Genomic DNA, 16,624 nt, shown 5'->3' with positions numbered 1-16,624 from the left:
TGAATAGTTAAATGCTATTTATTTGAATTCCAAATGCAACAAGAGAAAATAAAAAATATATCAAAAATTGATAGCATAAAATAAGTAAACAAAAATGATAAATTTCTAAAACCTAAAATTTTAGATAGGATTAAGAAAAACAAAATGAAGGAGGAGCTCACTGGGGAAGCTCACGTAAACCATCTGCAGGCGATCATTGCCCCACCCAACATTTTGAAAATGCAGGCAGCGGAAGAAAAATAAATAGGCGAAATAAAGAAACGAAAGTAGCCGTTACCCACACACACTCCTCTCCTTCTCTCTCTTTCTCTACTGTTTCAACATCCTCTTTCTTCACTTCCTTGCATTCTTCCATTTCCGTCTCCCTACGGCCTCCTCCGGCCGTGCCCGCCCCTGGCCTTCAACGTCTCTCTCGTCCTCTTTCTCTCTCTGAAGGGCTCGGATTGAAATGTGAGTGATCCGTTTGTTTCTTTTGTTAGAGTTTCCGAATCTTTCTTTATCTCAGGTGATTTTTTGTACTTACACTCATACTCAACGTAGTTTGGTGATTTTGGAATTTTTTTGCTCTCTTTTTACTTGATTTACTTGTGTTGTACATACGTTCTTGTTCGTTATTTTCAGGTGATTTTTTTGTGAATGAGCAAAAAATGTTAAGACTAGATTTGTAGGGTTTGCAAGATTTTGATGACGGTTTCTGCTCAAGATTACATTAGAAGATGATTTTTCTTTTTTTCTTTTTTTTTTAATCAAAAGAACTGGGAATTATTCAGGATTGTATGTTCAGGAAATTAGGGTTTCTCTTCCAATGTGATGTGGGTGGTCCATTTTCTTTCTTGGAACTAGGTTTTTGGTACGGTTTTTGCCTGAAATTTGAGTAAGAGCCCAGATTATGTTCTACAATGTTGATATTCCAAAGGTTTATTTTTGCCTACATAAATCAAGACTAGAATGATTATATTAATCATTCCAAGCTATTTGTTTCATAGTGACAATCTTTATCCTGCTTTTATTTGTTTATGCAGAGGATAGTAGTAAATGAAGATGATGGTTGGGACACCAGCCACTCCATTCTCTAAGATACAGAGGACCCCGTTGTCTACTCCGGGTGGTCCAAAAGTTTGTGAGGAGAAGATACGTGTCACAGTTCGAGTGAGGCCACTGAACCGGAAAGAACAAGCAATGTATGATCTCATTGCTTGGGATTGCACAGATGAAAACACCATTGTTTTCAAGAACCCAAATCATGAGCGACCAACAGCCCCATACACCTTTGGTATTTTAAACTATTACCCTCCAGTTCTTTGGTGCTATTCTTCATTTATGTTCAATGTCAACCCTTGGATACCTGAGTAGATAGATAAGTTTTTAAGGGGTTATCATCAATATGATCTTTTGAAACTTCAAGATTTGTTGATATGAAGTATATAGAGCTAACAACATGCTTCCTCTGTCAGTCAAAGATGCATTACATGGATGGCATGCCAGGTTTGTGGGTAAGAGTCAAAACAGGGTGTGGAGGATGGGTCCTCTCTTTGTTCTCATGCAGTTTGAAAGAGTATAACAGGAGGATTTTTTACAGCATGGAGCAAACGTAATTGGCAACCAAAGACCTACTTAAATCCCTGTTTGTGTGGTCTAGGGGTTCTCTGATGCATCTACTTAGATTTTTTATTCATAGCTTCAGTGGGTGGAATCTGATTTTGTGCCTATTATTATTATTATTTTGGCTCCCTTTCATTGATTGCGCCTCCTAGACTCCCCTCTTCTGATTGGGCCCTATTTAGAATATCTCTAATTTACCTATTAAATTTCTCAGATAAAGTTTTTGGTCCAACCTGCTCCAATTTGATGGTGTATGAAGAAGGAGCTAAGGATGTTGCTCTATCTGTACTAACTGGAATTAATGGTAACTGCAAGCTTGCATGAAATTCTCAGTTTCCTTTCTGTTTTTCCTATGGGCTAAGTGGATGCTTTTTGAGCCAATTCTAAGTGATACTCAATTTCTTTTTTCTTGCAGCGACAATTTTTGCATATGGTCAGACTAGTAGTGGTAAGACATTTACCATGAGAGGAATAACTGACAATGCTGTAAAGGACATTTATGAACATATCAAGAATGTAAGATATGACTCTTGCCAAAATTTGTTATAAATTTTTTGGGGTGAAACATATTTCTCTTAACTTTGAAGTCATGGAAATATATCATGGAAAAAAAAATGAGAACATGGCTTATAGTTTGAAGCATTCAGATCTGAGTTTCACAATACCCTGTGATATAATTTTATGAGATGTCATTCTGTCTTCTAATTGATACGTGCTAATATTTTCCTCTTTTTATATTAAAATTAATAAATGACAAACCTATTCAATGGTTTAATTTGCCATGTCTCACAGACTACAGAGAGGGATATTGTTTTGAAACTATCAGCTTTGGAGATCTATAATGAGACTGTTGTGGACCTCTTAAATCGTGAATCTGGCTCCCTTCGGCTTCTGGATGATCCTGAGGTATTTATAAGGGATTTTCTAGTGATGAGGAAAATTCAGACAACTCTCTTTACCTCTCCATATTGACATTTTCGATATTTGAATGTAGAAAGGGACAATTGTGGAAAAATTAGTCGAGGAGGTTGTTAAGGATAGTCAGCATCTAAGACACTTGATCTGTATTTGTGAAGGTATCCCCCACATACATGTACTATAAGGTTTTTAAGATTGATAATTCATGTTTTTCCTACATTGACATCCCAACAGTATGACCAATCAATCTTAGTGTGGACAATCAGGATTTCCCAAGCCCCAAAAAGGGCATTTCTAGACATTCAATTCCGTTCTTTTTTTTCTTTTTTCTTTTTAAAATTTCTGTTTCCAGTGTTGATTTCTGCTGAATGGTTAGTGCTTCCATGTGAGGCTGATTTATTTATTTTGTTATTGATAACAAAGTGAACTTTCCCTTGATATTGTATTCACTAAGAATAAGATTAATGAGGGAACAGGAAAGCTATGCTGCATTTTATTAATAAAAAAAGGAAAAATAAAAAATGAAAATTCTTCTCTTGTACCATACTTCTTATTTTCTGGCATTTACCAATATCTATTTATGCAGCTCAAAGGCAAGTAGGAGAAACTGCTTTGAACGACAAAAGCTCGAGATCACATCAGATAATCAGGCTGGTATGCTTAACTAATTGTTATGTATGAGTAATCAGGCTGGTATAACTAACTAATTGTGATGTATGAGTAGTCAGGCTGGTATGACTAACTAATTGTGATGTACGAGTAATCAGGCTGGTATGACTAACTGTTATGTATGAGTTTTATTATTAGTAGGGAATACAAGGTGCATCATGCTTCCCTATTCCATTAATGTGAATAAGTGGGCCCTAATTGTGATGCTTTTTCTTGGAATACATGGTGCCCTAGCTCATCTTGCTGTCTGCTGCAGTTTCCCTACCCCTTGGAATTAATAGTGTAACAATTGCTGCCATTCGGCATGGTAGAAGGTAGTTTGGTAAACAAGAACTATTTGAAGGGCAGAAGGTAATTTGGTAAACAAAGAACTATTTAAAGGGCAAAACATTACTGAAAGAAGTCACTTTGCTTGTATTTTAAGATGTTGACTATCAGCTAAAGAATAAAAACTTTTTGAGCTCTAAACGACCTCTACTCGACAAGGCTACCTTTCTTAGCAGGGCCGAGGACTAGCTATATGAAAAGCTAATAAAGCTGAACTTGAGAAAATGTGTTAACTTGAGATTTCATATCTTAGACAAAACAAAGGTCAAGCTTGAATACTTCAATTCTCCCCCCTCCCTATGAATGCTTTTCCTACTCAATCTGGTACATGGTTCAGTATGTAAGTGCAGATGCGTGCCATCATATGCCTTGTGCTTGGTTTTATTGTTATTTTCATGGCCTGATTTTTTACTGCACATTAACTTTTTAGTAGCAATTCTGATACATACATAAGACTAACATCTTGTCGTATACTACTTCACTTTTTGGTTTCAGACCATAGAGAGTAGTCTCCGAGACAATTCAGGGTGTGTGAAATCTTTCATAGCAAGTCTGGTTCGTATATTTGTTCGCCTTTACCGAGGAGTTTTTTCAGTAAACTACGGTTCAACTCTGATAATTGGAGTACTGGAATTCTGCAGAATCTTGTGGACCTTGCTGGAAGTGAGCGTGCCTCCCAAACAAATGCAGATGGAACAAGATTGAAAGAAGGCAGTCACATTAACCGCAGCTTGTTAACACTCACAACAGTGATTAGAAAGCTAAGGTTAGCAAGTGCAAAGGCTGAAAACATCATGGTTTGCATACATCAGGGACTTCAGTACCTACTATATTTGACTCCTAAAATTTCTTTATTGTGCTATTTAGTCATGTTTTAAAATTAACTGTCAACATAGACGTCCAAACTGGCTTCTGAAATGCACAGAATTTTACTCGAATCATTAATGATGATGTTTGATTGCTGTAGTATTGGAAACTAATGAAATATCATAGATATAACATGTGAACATAAGGTAGTGCTTGAGGCAGTCTATTGAATTTTGAATTTATGGGCCTCTGATCTATTTGGTTAAATTGCAGTTATAAAAGTTAATACATGCCTTTCTTTCAGGATCCAGTTTCGTCCAAAGATTTGTTTTCTGCATTTAAATCTTGTCATCCACCCCATGCAATTGAAAATGCTATAATACAAATATGATCATAATTGTTGATAAATTTTGGGAAAAGAGAACTGCTTTAGGATAGTGTCTTACCAAGTTTTTCTGTTTGCAGTGGTGGAAAAAGGATCGATCATATACCATACAGAGATTCAAAACTTACACGAATATTACGGCCTTCACTTGGAGGAAATGCTCGAACAGCAATAATATGCACTGTGAGTCCAGGATTAAGTCATGTAGAGCAATCAAGGAACACGCTCTCATTTGCAACTAGTGCAAAGGAAGTTACCAACACTGCTCAAATAAACATGGTATGATAAGTAACAAAGTTTTCTTCAATAATCAAAGATTGTGATTATATCATATTCAAGCTTTGGATATTTATTAATGTCTTGATTCAAAGAACTGCTTGTTTTTCATGTTCCTGTTTAACAATGGATGCATAGATAAAAATTCATTCCCTGGGAATTTTGAGTCTAGGAAAATACTTCTTTGTGACCACTGAGATGGACATGTTTAACTTCTCTAGAGCAGTAGGTGAATCCATTTCAATGAATCACCACAACAATAATCCAAGTTACTGTAGAGTTGCATGCTGGAGTCTGGCCTCAGAGCCTTTCTTTCCTTAAGTTTGCATTGGACCACCTTTAAATATATCTGACAAGGAGTTAACACACCTGCAGGCTAGTTTCTCCCCACTGATTATTTGTGGTACCCATTATATGTGTTTTACAAACCAGTTAACCACTCTAATGATAAAGACTTGTTTTCTAAGTCAGAAAATGATTTTTTATGGTTAGGTTGTACCAGACAAGAAATTAGTAAAGCATTTACAAAAGGAGGTTGCCCGACTTGAAGCTGAGCTACGAAGTCCAGAACCTTCTTCCTCTGCATGTATAAGAACTTTACTGATGGAGAAGGACTTGAAAATCCAGCAGGTATGCATGGTAGTAATGTGACAATTCCTCTTCATCTTAGGAGATAACAAGCCAGTCAATTAAGTGCACTTAAATACTCTTTCAGCTCCTAGAAAGAAATATACTTGCTATTTATTACCCTATTTATGATCTTAGAACTTTGGCTGCAATACTTTCTGTTTTTATTATTAAAATATTTATGAATGTAGAAATCCTAGCCAAGAAAAACACAGAAATAGGATAACTACAGTGTATAGCATCTGGATTGTTGTCCTCCGGGAATGATATAGTTTGATTGTTTGTGAATTGTTTAGAGTATAATATACCTAGGATTACCTTTACATAACTAAAAATATCTTCCAATTAAAAGATCAAATTTTGTTTCCAAGTTGAAAATGATTTAAATCAATCTGTAACTACAAGTTTTCACAATCCAGCTTTGGATCCAGTACACAAGAGAGAGCAATATTGAGATCTATGGCTTAGGATTCAAGATCCGTTTGAGATCAAATCAAGCCTAGAGACCAATTCAAATTTGAACCCTAAAAATTGATTCTTTTTATATTCATATCACTAAACCCAATCAACTTGAAGTGTGGTTTAGGCCTTTTAAGTTCATTCATTCAACTTGCATATTTGACTTTAGACTTAATCACAATAGATTAAACCAAGTCAACTAGTGATCAAGCAGTGCCTAGTATCACTAGTACCTCAAAAGCATCTACTGTATCGCATCTAATCCAACCTACTCAGAGGCTTTTTTCTGTCAGATTTAAACATTAAAACCCTAATCTACCAATCCACATTTCCATGTTCAATCTTAGTCCTCCTTGTCCTCTTACTCCACCTTCATGCTTCATCTCTAAAATAAAGGCTTTCTGGCCTCCCATGGAGTGGTTGTCACACAGATTCCATAAGAAAAACTAAAGATATCTCTATTGAAAAGTTAAAAAAGAAACCAGGGTTCAAAGTATCAAAAGAAAATCAAAAAAATGTTGTTCGACATAGAATCCTCTCCTCTCAAAACTAAGTGTGAAAATATTTATATCCTAGACTTAGAATGACACATGGCTCACTCTCATGGGTCACTTGAACCAAAATATTGTTTCAAACCCCTAATTCGTTAAAACAATCTCCAAAAGCAGAATTCTCATTTTGAAAAATGCAAGGAACATGGTGAAATCGATTTCAGGATGTTGAAATAGGAATTTCAATGTTTCTCCATTGTGCCGAACGGCCAAATCAGTTTCAGGGATACTAAATCGGGTTCAAATTGGTAAACTAATTTCATGCACATTCTTGTGTTGAACCTTCCTACTTGAAATCGATTTCTCTCCTGAAATTGGTTGGCTTTGGTTTCCAAACTGATTCCATGCCTCATTTATCTTTTTCTATTTTTGTTTCCTTTATGGCCTATTGTTGCAACTCCTCAAACCCCCCCTCATAAGCACAGTCCTGCCTTCTTTCCATCTCGCACAATAGGATTGCATCCAGCATCTCACATTTTCTCCATTGTCTGCCTTTTTACTGAAAAATAATGCATTAATCCTCAAAGGTGATACTAGCCAAATCTAAGCTAAAAGGCAGTGATTTAACCCATTTCTTGTGTCTAAAACGCAGTTGTTAGCCCTTTTATAGCCATGTTTGATTCTTGAAAATTTTGAGAGAAAGAGGAAAGAAAAAAAAAAAAAGATTTAAAGTCAATTAATCATTTTTATATGCTACTTCAAACTCATTTTACTTATTTTAACTCTTCTATATAAAGAACAAATAATTTAAAATTTCATAAGTTTCTAACTAATTGTAACTATATTTGATTTTCTTTCATATTTTTTAGAATAAAACCAAGCATGAGAAAATTATTGAAATATTTTATTAAATGGGATGAGATAATACCCATATTTAAAAAAACAACTTCCATGTATTGAAAATTGCATATATAACCTCATTTTGACATTTTTTTTACCTTTGAACTTTTTATCCAAAAAGTGTTTAAAGTGAGATAGGGATTAAAAAATTGTTGAAGGATATTTTTGTCAAAAAGAGGTTATAATTCATGTTTCTAAAAGATTGAGGCTATTCTTCTGAATATGCATTTGTTTTACACTTTTAATCAAATAACCCAAAATCATTTTCCTTTTTTTTTTTTTCTCCTTAATGTTTTCCTGGAACCAAACATAGTGAAGTCCAGATTTTGGGCACAAATCACTATTAATCAAGAAATAAATTGTCATCCCTTTTATATTGATGTTTCCTTTAGTCCTCAGCTTGATTGCAGAGGATCCATTTTTTCTTGTTTCTTTTATCTCTTTTTAATAATGCAGAAATTATGAAAAAATCAATATATAGTTCTTGTCTCTAGGTTTCATTACCAACCAGAGGAGAAAAGAAATTTTTTTTCGTCTTTTTCTTTTTGGTGGGGGCAGTGAGCATAGATAGCTCAGGTGATTTAAAAAATGGACTCTCTTCCTTGTCAGTATATTTTAATTGAAAAGGAACATCTGATATGCAGATGGAGAAGGATATGAAAGAGTTGAAGCGCCAACGAGACTATGCTCAATCCCAACTTGAAGTAGAAAGAAAGTCACGGAAAGAGCACGAGGTACTATAAAGATTTTAGTTGGGTCTATATTTCCAGTGTTTGTCTTAAACTTATCTTTTATTTCACTGTCAGGGTTCTCATCAAGTAGTCAAGTGTCTTTCCTTTCCGGACGAAAATGAATCATTTTCAGGTAGACCTACTCCAAAGACTAGGCGAAAAGTTGCAGTTGGGAGGCCAGCAATGGTGAGGCAGTCAGCTACCTCCACAGATCCATCCATGCTTGTGCATGAAATCCGAAAGCTTGAGCTGCAGCAGAGGCAGCTTGGCGAAGAAGCAAATCGAGCACTTGAAGTTCTTCACAAGGAGGTTGTTTCTCACAGACTAGGGAGTCAAGATGCTGTTGTATCCATAGCTAAAATGTTATCAGAAATAAAGGACATGCAAGTAGTTAGGTCCATTCCAGAAGATATCATGCTTCAAGACAAGGCCAACTTGAAAGAAGAGATCACTCGTTTGAACTCTCAAGGAAGCACTATTGAATCTCTAGAAAGGAAGCTTGAGAATGTTCAGAAATCAATAGACAAACTAGTGTTTTCTTTTCCTAGCACTGAGAAGACTCCAGAACCCAAGGCCCAATCGAAGAAGAAGAAAGTCCATCCATTTGCCTTGAGCAACAATGGGACCATGCCAAACTTAATACGCTCCCCGTGCTCACCTATGTCCTCTCGAAAGGTAATGGAATGTGAGGTTGAAAACAGGGCACCAGAGCATAATAATATTGTGTCTGGAGGTGGTGATGCATTACCTGGTCTGTATAAAGCTACCTCACCAAGGAGTGATCAAAGTGGCAACTGTATCTCAAGGGAGGGCACTCCTGTCTCACAGAGATCGAATTCAGTTAATGTGAAGAAAATGCAAAGAATGTTCAAGAATGCAGCTGAGGAGAACATACAGAGCATTAGAGCTTATGTTACTGAGTTAAAAGAACGGGTGGCAAAGCTACAATACCAAAAGCAGCTCTTGGTTTGCCAGGTGAGAACCAGTCATACTTCATGCACTTTTTCCTAATATTGATTTATAATTCAGATCTACTGAGAAGATTTTACTTAAACTTCTTGGTAGAATCAACATGAGTTATGCAAGTCGCAACAATGCTGTTCTGACATTAAGTTCTGGCTCCTGAGAGTTGAGATTGTTTACATTCCAAAAACTTGTCTATTAGTCTGGGTTTCAGTCTGAGGTAGTTGGTCTTGGTCCTAAGATAGTAATATGTTTGATTGTTATCAAGTAGACAGACACACACATACACATTATATTCTGTCTGCTGATACTATGACATGAGGCTTGGGTGTTCTATTCGTTATCAAAATTATTACTTTTGTTCTGATCCCATATAGCTTCTTAGTGTCCAGCATTCTCTATGATGTAGTTGATTGATATCTCATCCATGGATGCAGATATGGTTCGACCAAACTGCATTGAACCTCCTGTCTCTTATGTAGTTTCTCATTGATTCTTTCTTATTATTGTACATGACCTCAAAGCTTCAGCTGCCTTGAACGTCCTTCTTTGGTGCGAATTCTTTTATATCACTGAGATTTGAAGCTGTTCTGTATAAAATCAGGGGTAGAATATTTTGCAGAGTTTTTCCCAATATTGTAGAGCCATAAAAGTTGTTGATTTTTTTTTTCTTTTTTAATTACATGGTATAATCTGGACCATTGATCTTTCAGTAATTCAATTGCAGTTCTTTTAGTAAATTATGTACACTATCAATTTAATGTTGTTGATATCGGTATCAAGTGAGGCATGAAAACATCCATCCAGTCTAGTAACTGAGAACTCTGAATTGAAAGTAAAAATATCATTGACTCATCAGAACTACTTTGATATTTCTTTTCTAGATACATGGAGTCTTCGTAAATCCATATGACTTTAGTTCTTCTTCCTCTTTTCTTTGCTCTGAACCATTTTTTGAATTCTTTGCTCTTTTTATCAATTTCATCCCTTTTCTTTATTCATCGAATTGATAGCCACAGACCTCAGTCTACTTTGGTGCGTTACAATTTCATATCAACTTTAACATGGTTTTTCTTTCCATATGTGGTGTTAGGTATTGGAGCTGGAGACAAACGAGCCTGCAACTGAGGAGACAGATATGATTGATCATTCTCCTGTGTCATGGCACTTGATGTTTGAGAGCCAAAGAAAGCAAATTATCATGTTATGGTATTTGTGCCATGTTTCAATCATACATCGTACACAGTTCTTTTTGCTATTTAAGGGAGATCCTGCTGATCAGATATACATGGAAGTTGAGCTTAGAAGGTTGACTTGGTTGGAGCAGCACTTGGCAGAGCTTGGCAATGCTAGCCCAGCACTCTTGGGTGATGAACCTGCTAGCTTTGTTTCATCAAGGTACTCTAGTAGCGCTGCTAGGAATTCCTCTCTCCCCCTACCTCCCTCCCTCCCTCTGGCTCAATGCACACACACATATTGATAAAGACTGAATTCATAATTTGTTCTACAACAGAATGAGTTTTTCTCTTTGGAAGGGGGAAAAAATGATGATTTTCTGACCATTTTTGGCATGGTGCACACGCAGCATCAAGGCTCTTAAGCAAGAGAGAGAATATCTAGCCAAGAGGGTGAGTTCAAAACTAACAGAAGAAGAAAGAGAGATGCTGTACATAAAATGGGAGATACCAGCAGTAGGAAAACAGAGGAGGCTGCAGCTGGTGAACAAATTGTGGACAGACCCTCACAACATGGAACATATTAAAGAAAGTGCAGAAATTGTTGCAAAGCTTGTTGGGTTCTGTGAATCTGGTGAGCATGTTTCCAAGGAGATGTTTGAACTTAATTTTGTTTCCCACTCTGACAGGAAGCCATGGATGGGCTGGAATTTGATATCAAACCTCCTGCATCTGTGACAAATAATTTCTTCTTGTAATTCACTAATTCAATTTATTTGTGTTCTCATTTTCATCACTCTACTTTTCTTTTGTAAAACAAATGTACATCCATCCCTCTGTAGTAAGCCGGGCATCATCTGCAGAAACTAATAATCTCCTTCCAAATCCTTCCTCGTCCTACTACTAGTCGTGGCCTTGTTTGGATTGGCGAAGTATAAAACAAAAGTTTCTATATCTATATTTAAATAATTTGCGACCAAAAAAAAAACATAGATTAAATTTGCGACCAAAAGTTTTATGTTGAAATTTAACTCTCCTTATTATAATCTTAAAAATTAAATTAAAATGATCTAAAAAATAAAAAAGGAAAAAGATAAAGACATGTATTAATAGAGTAATAGATTTTTTATTTGATTATTTTGATTTTATACTTAAATAGAAGATAATGTTAACATGTTATAATTTTTTTGAAATTATATGATTAATTTGTAAGCGTCTTACCATAATCGCATATTTCTTTACGTCAATTTAAAATAATTATAATAATTTGATAATAATATTTTTGTTATTAGATTTTCATACACAATGCAACCAATATTTGAATAACAATAAAAAAAAAGGGAGAATTATGTTTTGGGGGTAGATGGGCCTCCCAATTAACAAAAGGTCCATATAACTCTTCAAATTGAGTCCAAGACCCGATGAAAGTATGGAAATTGAGTTGAAGGATATCATCCTTCAGTATTTCTAAAAATGCCCTTGTTGATTTTGAGAAAAAAAAATAATATTTCTGAAAAATACTTTTATTTAATTTAATATTTTTGATTTAATTTAATATTTTTTAAAAATACTTTTATGTAATTTAATATTTTTTAAAATACTTTTATTTAATTTAATATTTTTTAAAAATAAATTTATTTAATTTAATATTTAAAAAAATATTTAATTTAATATTTTTTTAAATACTTTAATTTAATTTAATATTTTTGAAAAAAATTTTATTTAATTTAATATTTTTGAAAACTACTTTTATTTAATTTAGTATTTTTGAAAAAAAAAATTATTTAACTTAATTTTATAAAATATTTTATATGTGTTCTTAAAGGGTATATTTGTCCGTTACTATTTCATATCCTTCAACTCAATTTGAAGAGTTATATGGACCTTTTGTTAATTTGGGACCCGTCTACCCCAAAACATAATTCTCCCTGAAAAAAGGAGAGGGGTAAAATAGTATTTTCGTCAGGTTCATGGTTGCTGGTTAGCCCTAAAACCGGCTTCCATTGGTAAGAATTAGGGTTGGACATTGCCATCGATCAGAAACCAGGGAGGAGACAGCAGTTCAAGAATGGGAATTCCCAAACAGCAGCCGCAGCAGCAGTACACGGTGGAGCAACTACTCGCTCTCAATCCCTACAATCCCGATATCCTTCCCGATCTTGAAAACTTCGTCAACGAGCAGGTCTAGCTCACTAACTTTTCTTTTTCTTCTTTTAATTTTTTTTTCCTGAATTTCTCCACTGCCAAACGGTGACAGTGAGATTTCTAATGGTATGACCTCGGCTTTCTTGGTTTACGATAATTTATGGGTGTTTGTTGTAATGCCTATTTCTGTATGTCGTAATGTGAAGTTGACTAAGAAGAAAGGTGATCAATATTTATATTTTCTTTCTCAAAAATGGATGGTGTGCTTGTCAGGTGTCTTCACAAACATACTCCTTGGATGCAAATCTTTGCCTTCTTCGCCTCTACCAAGTAAGTCTACACACCCATGAGAAATCGGTGTCAGATGTTCTCTTTCATGGACACAATATTTTCTGTATGGTTTTACTAATTAATAGTGTTATTGAGTAAAATACTCTGATTATCGGGAAAAAAAAAAGGGTAAAAATCCTCAGACTATTGACATGATATATTTTTTTTGCTTTTTCCCCAGTTTGAGCCAGAGCGAATGAGTACCCAAATCGTTGCTCGGATTTTGGTGAAGGTCTGATATGCTCTTGCTTAGACATTTCGAAATTGTCTTTTCAGCTTATTTGGTGTAGAATGTGAATTTTGTTTCCCTTTTTGCCTTGTGAGCAGGCCCTTATGGCAATGCCAGCTCCAGATTTCAGCCTTTGTCTCTTTTTAATTCCAGAACGAGTGGTATGATTTCTGTTTCTTTATTTTTGCAGTAATTAGGTCAATGCTTAGAATAATAATTCATAGATCTTACTAGAAATTCACAATTACTCTCAATGAAAGGAGTAGAATTTTCATATTTTATGGCAATGGGATTCCATAGTTGAGTGCCGTGTAATGCACATGGTGGTATCTCTTCTAGAGACCTAGCCTGGGATGGTGCTGGTGGCACATTATTGATGAGACTCTTGTCTGGATTGTTGGTCTTCACAGCTACTTGAACTTTTGCATGAATTTTGCAGCCAGTCTGCCTGACTTTTTGTTGGGAAAATAAGTATGGACAAGTCATTCTTGACTCAATGTGGTGATGCTACTCTAATCTCCTGTCCACCATGCAGGAAGTCCTTATTGTCTACTTCCCCCTTTCTGTTATGTGCTAATTGTATTTTCATTACCCAAAAGAAAAAACCTCTGATGGAGTTATTCATTTTGTGTGAGACAATCTACTGCACTCCTATTGTCTAACCTCATGATAGACTTTACTTGGAATCAAAGTGTCTCTTTTCTACTTTTGTATGCCCCTGGTGATGGTATATCATTGGTAAAGGAGGAAATCACAGTTCTAGCTGTGAGTCTGAGTTCATCTATCCACCTTCATTTTCAAATCCAAGCTCGTTATCCCTCATCATTGACTCATATTGTCATAGTTCGCAATGGATATTGGCGAAGACACTCATACTGTGGAAAAATATTCTCTAAGGAATTCAGATTTCCTGGAAGATGGCAAAAGAATGAGTTTTTCAATCATCTAATAGAATGTTCTTTTCTCAAATCTTTGAGTTGCTTTTAGAGCCTATGGGTATTGTTATTTAAACATTTTTTCCCCTTGATTCTCAGCAAATGGAGGAACAGTTCAAGACTTTGATTGTTCTCTCACATTATTTGGAGGTATGTCGTTTCTGTATTGTCTGACTTGTATTGTCATACTCATCCATGCATTTCAACAGTAAATAATTACTTATTCATCTGCAGACAGCAAGGTTCCGTCAGTTCTGGGATGAAGCGGCTAAGAATCGACACATAGTTGAAGTTGTTCCAGGTAATGAGGAATCAGAAGATGGTGTATTGCTTGTGCGTTCCTTGGATGCATGATATACTGGGTTCTTTGTTGTTCTATTTAATAAATATACTGTTTTCTCCTCAAGGATTGCTTTTTAGGAAAATTTAGAGCCTATTTAGGAACTATTTTTAAGACCAGTTTTTTGTTCTTACGATTTTCCAGATTTGAAAACACATTTGATAGCCTTTTAATAGAAAATAATTTTTTGAATATTTGTTCTGAAAACAGGGTGTTTTCTGAGAACATGTTTTAAGTGTTTTAGTTGTTTTCTAGGGCTTATTTTGAAAAGTAATTATACAAACATAGAGAATGATTAAAAATAAAATATTATAGATAAAATTTATTTTTAAGAAATATTTGGAAACACAAAAAACATGTTGAGAACATTCCTAGTTCCCAAACAGACTTTGTTCTAGAAAAATGTTTTTGAAAACTGTTTTCAAAAGCTGTTTTTTGAGAATTTTTTTTTATGACATTCCCCAACAGGCCCTTGGGTTTTCACTTATACAACAAGTGAAATTATAAAGGGAAACTCAGTGATGCATTGAGTTGTTTATCTTTACCTATACAAGAGATTGGTAGGAGAAAATGCCATTGAACTCTATTTAGATAATGGATCTTTTTAGAACTCCATGGAACAGTGTGCCAACTTGGTCTCTTATCTGTATAATCCAATGGTGCACCGCATTGTTATTTATCTATTTTTAAGTTCATGGAATCTTGTGCATAAATTATGTCCTTATGGTTGTTGTTCTGGATGATATGACTTTATGCCTCTATTTTGCAACTAATTTTGAATCACGTGATATTAATAAAGCCTGATCTTCCTTTCAAAAGCTGAGATTGGTAATCAGGATAATGGATTTGAGAACTAGGACAGTAAATATGCCAGTCTGATAAGTATATTTACCACATTCTTCTATTAGCTCACTAGAGCTTATTGCAACAGTTCTATTTTTTAAATTAAGGGGTAGTACTATCTGCTCCTAAGGTTAGTCCTAAACTGCTCTGTGAAACAAGTGCAGTGTTGGCCTTTTCCTATTGTAGCTATTATCATCACTGCTGCCCTTGTTGCTGTTGGTTTTACTATATGTTTTCTCCATGTGTATGCTATGGTTAACAAGAAGAAAAATTGCAGGTTTTGAGCAAGCAATCCAAGCCTATGCCATTCACGTTCTTTCCTTGACTTATCAAAAGGTTCCTAGGACTGTACTTGCTGAGGTATGCTTTGTTTTTGTGTCCTTTCCATTCAATGTTGTTCATGTTTGCTCCAAAATGTTTTGGCACATTGTGCAAGAGGGACAAGCCCCTCTTATGGATGATGAAAACAAAGCTCTCCTAGATTTTCAGGATTTATTGTAAACCTCTTGTTCATATTGATTATAATTGCTGGTTTAAATTTGACGGAATCCCCAGATGTTTATTTCTTTTTCATTTATTTGTTTATTGTTGGAGGAGGGGTGTGCATTGGAGCAGGGTGGGGGAGAGGAGAAGAGATGGATGTATAATTCTTGGTGGCCACGGAACCTGGAATGAGTCTATTTTCTTTATTCTTTCCCCTTCCATTTGATGTAGATCAAATAGAATGTCCTTAATGTGATTTAAGCTACATCATGGGTGATCTTGATTTTTTTTTTTTTTCCTCTCCTCTGAAATTCTCTTGGAACTGATATTTGCACTTAAATTGCTTCTAAATTATCTTCCATGTTACAGGCTATCAACATTGAAGGTCTATCTCTAGATAAATTCCTAGAGCATCAGGTAGCTAACTGTGGTTGGGTTCTTGAGAAGAGTCAAGGCAAGGGCCAACTTATTGTCTTGCCTCCTAACGAGTTCAACCATCCTGAACTGAAGAAAAACGCTGCAGATAGTATTCCTCTAGAGCATATCACCCGAATCTTCCCCATTCTCGGCTGACACCTCCCTTCGGAGGAGCTTGGAGACATCTGCTTTTCATATATTTGCAGCTGAAGCTTGGGACATCACGATCAGCACAATATACCATCCTTTCACTCGTACACCACTTTAGATGCTTCATTTTGAAGCAATTATGTAACTCTGGTCTTTGCTCTGGATTCATGAAGGGAGAGTACCATTTAACATGGTCTCTTAACATTCCTGATAGCTCTGGTTTTAATTGTTTTATTGATGCTTGCTTTTATTGCGGCTTGGTAGCTCAATTTTGTTTTTTGCCTCACCTATGAAAGGTTTCCTCAATATATAAGCAGGTTTTGGTGAGATGAGTTACATGATCGGTCATCTGTTGCACCATTTCTTCAATCACACCAGTCGATGGCTGCCTTCTAAGTGGAATAGCACTGGGTCGACTGTTA

The 16,624-nt window shown here is 35.4% G+C and overlaps 2 protein-coding genes across 2 annotated transcripts; both read left to right on the top strand.

The window, feature by feature from the left end:
- The first annotated feature begins 213 nt into the window (after positions 1-213).
- LOC100254378 (kinesin-like protein NACK2) lies at positions 214-11,126 on the top strand. Its single transcript, XM_002275010.5, has 15 exons — positions 214-450; positions 1,023-1,273; positions 1,817-1,906; positions 2,018-2,118; positions 2,395-2,508; positions 2,597-2,678; positions 3,107-3,174; positions 4,012-4,071; positions 4,158-4,282; positions 4,789-4,987; positions 5,477-5,614; positions 8,106-8,195; positions 8,268-9,167; positions 10,249-10,553; positions 10,741-11,126. Exons 2-15 carry the CDS (start codon positions 1,036-1,038, stop codon positions 11,066-11,068), a joined length of 2,838 nt encoding a protein of 945 aa, XP_002275046.2. The 5' UTR covers positions 214-450; positions 1,023-1,035; the 3' UTR covers positions 11,069-11,126.
- A 1,115-nt stretch (positions 11,127-12,241) lies between these two features.
- Positions 12,242-16,471, top strand: LOC100259495 (eukaryotic translation initiation factor 3 subunit K). The gene is made up of 8 exons (XM_002274950.5): positions 12,242-12,512; positions 12,749-12,805; positions 12,987-13,037; positions 13,133-13,195; positions 14,069-14,119; positions 14,204-14,270; positions 15,430-15,512; positions 16,005-16,471. Exons 1-8 carry the CDS (start codon positions 12,399-12,401, stop codon positions 16,206-16,208), a joined length of 690 nt encoding a protein of 229 aa, XP_002274986.1. The 5' UTR covers positions 12,242-12,398; the 3' UTR covers positions 16,209-16,471.
- The last annotated feature ends 153 nt before the right edge of the window (positions 16,472-16,624 follow it).

Source organism: Vitis vinifera, chromosome 11 (genome assembly GCF_030704535.1).
Source record: "Vitis vinifera cultivar Pinot Noir 40024 chromosome 11, ASM3070453v1".
In the NCBI taxonomy this organism is placed as follows: Eukaryota; Viridiplantae; Streptophyta; class Magnoliopsida; order Vitales; family Vitaceae; genus Vitis; species Vitis vinifera.
The sequence above is the reverse complement of the archived record's forward strand: the minus strand, read 5'-3'. Positions and strand labels throughout refer to the sequence as shown.